The following is a 4226-nucleotide window of genomic DNA, read 5'->3' as shown; positions in this document are numbered from 1 at the left end:
AATCATCCGCTATGCAACTTTGATTACCTTAGCTAACCCCCTTCGCTCACCACTTCTGACTCCCTATGCATTTCTCCAATTGGAAATATAGATATCTCAGTCACTGAATGTTCATAAACCTGTGGAGGAATTACATTAGTACATTCTTGAACCGATCAACGCTACATCAAAGCTCACAAAACTGATTTTGGAGACTGATATAAAGGCATTGAGCCTCTCCTATTCTAGATTGGTTGAAGGTGCATGATCTCATGCTTTGGTACTATCTTGTTTTTCTACCTTCTTCGCATTCGCTTTCAAGACCAAATTTATTCTTGATTATTTTTCAATGTTTTCTTCAAACTGGTTACTGATTCATTTTTGCTTAATCATAAATTGTTTACTTGCAAACTCGACTTCCGACGAGATTTCTTATTACGTGCCATCTGAAGGAGGAGGTACGAGTCTCAACAGAGCCACAATATCGGGTTTAGGTGAACCTCTGAATGTGAATTCAAATCCTGAAGATTAAACTATCTTTATATGTTGCTCGTTGTTCAAAAATACACCATTTGAAAAAACAAGGTTATCATCTCTGCAAAAAGCTCACCTGAAATCCTAACAAATTCAGGTATACAAAACTTTGCTAAATCAATTGGATTGTTGAGTTTCATTTATTTTCTATCTTGTTCCATCATATGTAAAGATTTTTTTCGAAAAAGTGAAACAGAAGTTATATAGATTTTAATTTTGTTTGATTCATATAGCTCTCAAGAATGTTTGGGACTTCATAGAGGTGAATTACAGAAAGCTAATCTAGGTGATGGAAATGGGTGGGTAAATGAGGTAAGTTAAGAACAAAAAAACTGTTTTTGGATACTTTTTACTTTAATGTTTTCATCAACAAACTTCAATTCGTTATTTTCAGACAAAGCTCTTTCGTCAAGGTAACAAAAATATTTCCTAAACCTCTCGACTTCAGTTTGACAAAATTTTGTGAACAGAGACAATTTTGATCAATTTTTGTTTCTTGACCATCATCATCATTCTGAATAATAAATTTTCATGCATGATAAAACTAGATTTTGGTGATCCATTCCTCGGTAGCTGTTTGGAAACTTTCATAGGAGGAAACCACTTCCGGTAATTCATCTCCAACCGTCAACATTTTTCCAGAAAAAACTTGATTATACTTACTTTATTCATATGTTGTCTTTCAAATCTTATCTCTCCAGTTTTTGGCGTCAAAATGGCACAAAAGCATCAAGTGGGGCCCTTTTTTTATCTGTTTCGCAAGAAGAAGATTTAAATCATTCACATACTATAGTTCCCAATGGCTACAATCTAGGGAGGTAAGGGTTCCACCTTTCTCCGCCATGTCAGCAAAGAGCTTCAGGTATAATGTATATTACAAGACTGACAAATTCGTGATACAGAGACAGATTAGTAGCTAATGCTACTACAGGTAACACAGCCTTTGGAAACAGAAAATATTTCACTCGGGTAGAATATGTAGATGGTATGCTCCCTGCAGGTAATGTAGGAGGTAAGTTAATTCAGGACCCAAAAAGCTGCTCAAGCTCATAGGTCAACTGGGTCAAATTTTGGAGTGGGACATGCAAGGCTGATTATCATGTGACTGATTTTGTCAGTAAATCATGGTATATCACAAGATGGAAAAGTAGCGGTTCTCACCATCACAGCTGGACCGCGGTTCCTTCCGAGCAAGAATCGGGGAATATCGAGATTTACTCAAACGAACTTCAAACCAATTAATTTCCTAACACGACTATCCTTGACACCATAGTACGCGGAATGATCAGGCAAGGCGGGATGAAATTCGTGTTCGTGACTACTTACACACTATGGAGAGCTATTGTTTTGCAACAATGGAATTGGATTTGCAACTAGCTACAGTTGAACAGCGTCTATTGAACTCTTGCCTTGGATATCTAGAAGATTCGCGCTAGATTACGCTTATCATCCAGCGTTTCATTGCCAACCTAGTAGACGGCATGAACACAAAAAAAAACATTTGACATGAAACCTCACTGACATCATAACTTTACAGTTGGCAAAAATCATCTCTCGACTATGTGGCGATCTTTACAGCGCGTATGCAGAATGTTGATGATTCTTTGTCTTCTTGCTAAAATTTGACCAGTTTGCACCAATGTTGGGGCTCATATATCCTATCTACAGACACATTTAACAGGCCGCGTTCGCATTTTGGCTGATTGCCCGATCTTTTTCTCAAAATAATTGAACTGCTGAATTAAATTACCGAGCCATTTTCAGATCCTGCTCCTTGAGATTGTCGCAAAAATGGCACTTTGACCGATTTCACCGAGGTATGTCACCCTAGTTAGAGTTTGAAGTTCAAAATTGTGTTCTATCCAGATCCCGTAGTCGAGAAATGGTTTTTAGCTCTTGACAACAAATGTCACACAAAGGCAGTTCTTGCATAACTTGTTAAAATGGTCAGATTTTAACAGCATCAGTTCACTTCTCGAACAATTCTAGCTCCCAATTTCTCATCAGGAGTCAGTCTCAAAATTTAAGAAAAAGAAGGCTTAAACATTCATCAGCTGTGTAATTATCTGAATCACTTTGGCTCCCTCCTCTTACACTTGTTACCGCTGCTGACTTGAGTTCCTTGATTTCGGAATTTGTCATCTCCTATTGAAGTTTTTATTCGAACCTGCGGAGGATTAACATTTTTTGTTGATCATCAAATAGATCAAAACACTTTGTCATCTACCTCCCAAGAAAGGCCTCTTTTCCACCAAAGAAAATACATAAAGCCTTTCGCGACACAATTCCCCTACCTGAAAAGTTGTATCAAATTCTAATCCCTCCTTCACATACTTTAAACAAAAAACAAGAATAGATGATTTGTTTTTCTTCAAGCCGCTTCAATCTTTCCTTCATTATGATAACTTGCCTATGTCAAAACTCAACATCCAACAATGATAATAAGGTTCCTTATTATTTGCCTTCCGATGGAGGAGGTCAAAGTCTCAATAAAATTCCTTCCAATGGTTTAGGTGAACCCTTAAATGTGAATATTGGATATCCTCTTTAAGCACAAAAATCTTCAGATGACTCAATCCTGAAGGTTAATTCCCCTATTCTGTTCAACTTTCTGTTTTATTTCAAAACTAGGTGATCATTTCTGCAAAAAGTTCACCTGAAGTCCTTACTGATTCAGGGTTTGCAAAATTTGCCAAATCAATCGGATTGTTGAGTCATTTCTATCATTCTTTTGTCTTATTCTTCATCACCATATCACAATTTTACCGCAGGCAATATTATTCAACTCATTGCTCATAAACCATTTTGTCCACTTTGTCAACTTATTTGCTTTCAGTTCTCAAGAATGTTTAGGACTTCATTTAGGCGATATTCAATCAGCCAATCTAGGTGACGGAAATGGTTGGCTGAATCAAGTTGAGTCAATTTTTTCAACTTTTTTCAGTCTTCCAGTAGATTTATTTTCTGACTTACATTTGCATTGATGAAATTAAATCCAATGGTTTCAGAAAAAGGTATATCGTCAAGGTATGTGATGGCAAAATCTATTCATTGCTCTCAATAAATTTTCAAGATTGACCTCAATTTTGCTATCATAACCTTAAAAACAGATTATGGTGACCCTTTACTAGGAAGTTGTTTAGAATCCTTGATAGGAGGAAACCATTTCCGGTAAGCAAAGATCCCCTGCCAAAAATTCTTCTCTCATAGATCCTCAATGAGTCCCTACAAACCTACAACCAAACTTTCCAAAAAAAATGTCTAGTTATTGGCGTCAAGATGGTGCAAAGGCTTCAAGTGGTGCATTATTCTTAACAGTTTCTTCAGAAGAAGATTCAGAAAAATCTCATAAAATCATTTCCAATGGTTACAATCTAGGAAGGTAGATACACCTCCCTCTTGAAACACATGAAAGAACCTAAACTGATCTGTAAATATCTGAAGAGATAGACTAGTAAGGAATGCTACTGAGATTAATACCACTTTTGGTAATAGAAATTATTCTACTAAAGTTCAATATGTTAGTGGAATGCTTGCTCCTGGATCTGTAGGAGGTAAGTAATCAATCAAAACTTGCTTGAAACTGCATACTTTCAAGAGAAATTCAACTGAGACAAAAGATGTCCCAAATTGATGGATCCTCCTTCTCTATTCCATAATAGTCAATCATGGTATCTCACAAGATGGCAGAGTGGCTGTTCTCACTGTCACTG

General features: G+C 36.7%; 2 protein-coding genes across 2 annotated transcripts; both read left to right on the top strand.

Annotated features, from left to right (window-relative positions):
- Positions 1 to 328: 328 nt before the first annotated feature.
- On the top strand, positions 329 to 1795 carry MELLADRAFT_124006 (uncharacterized protein; the record flags this gene model as incomplete). Its single annotated transcript, XM_007419643.1, has 8 exons — positions 329 to 487; positions 565 to 641; positions 747 to 825; positions 908 to 926; positions 1062 to 1122; positions 1215 to 1331; positions 1416 to 1525; positions 1632 to 1795. The coding sequence occupies 8 exons, from the start codon at positions 329 to 331 to the stop codon at positions 1784 to 1786; spliced, it is 777 nt and encodes a 258-aa protein (XP_007419705.1).
- Positions 1796 to 2869: 1074 nt separating this feature from the next.
- On the top strand, positions 2870 to 4226 carry MELLADRAFT_124007 (uncharacterized protein; the record flags this gene model as incomplete). Its single annotated transcript, XM_007419644.1, has 8 exons — positions 2870 to 3040; positions 3145 to 3221; positions 3350 to 3428; positions 3522 to 3540; positions 3624 to 3684; positions 3779 to 3895; positions 3958 to 4067; positions 4176 to 4226. Coding segments are annotated over 8 exons (685 nt in total), but the record flags the coding sequence as incomplete, so codon positions are not given.

This window comes from Melampsora larici-populina (genome assembly GCF_000204055.1).
Source record: "Melampsora larici-populina 98AG31 unplaced genomic scaffold MELLAscaffold_318, whole genome shotgun sequence".
Classification (NCBI taxonomy): domain Eukaryota; kingdom Fungi; phylum Basidiomycota; class Pucciniomycetes; order Pucciniales; family Melampsoraceae; genus Melampsora; species Melampsora laricis-populina.
This window is presented reverse-complemented; position numbering and strand designations above follow the sequence as displayed.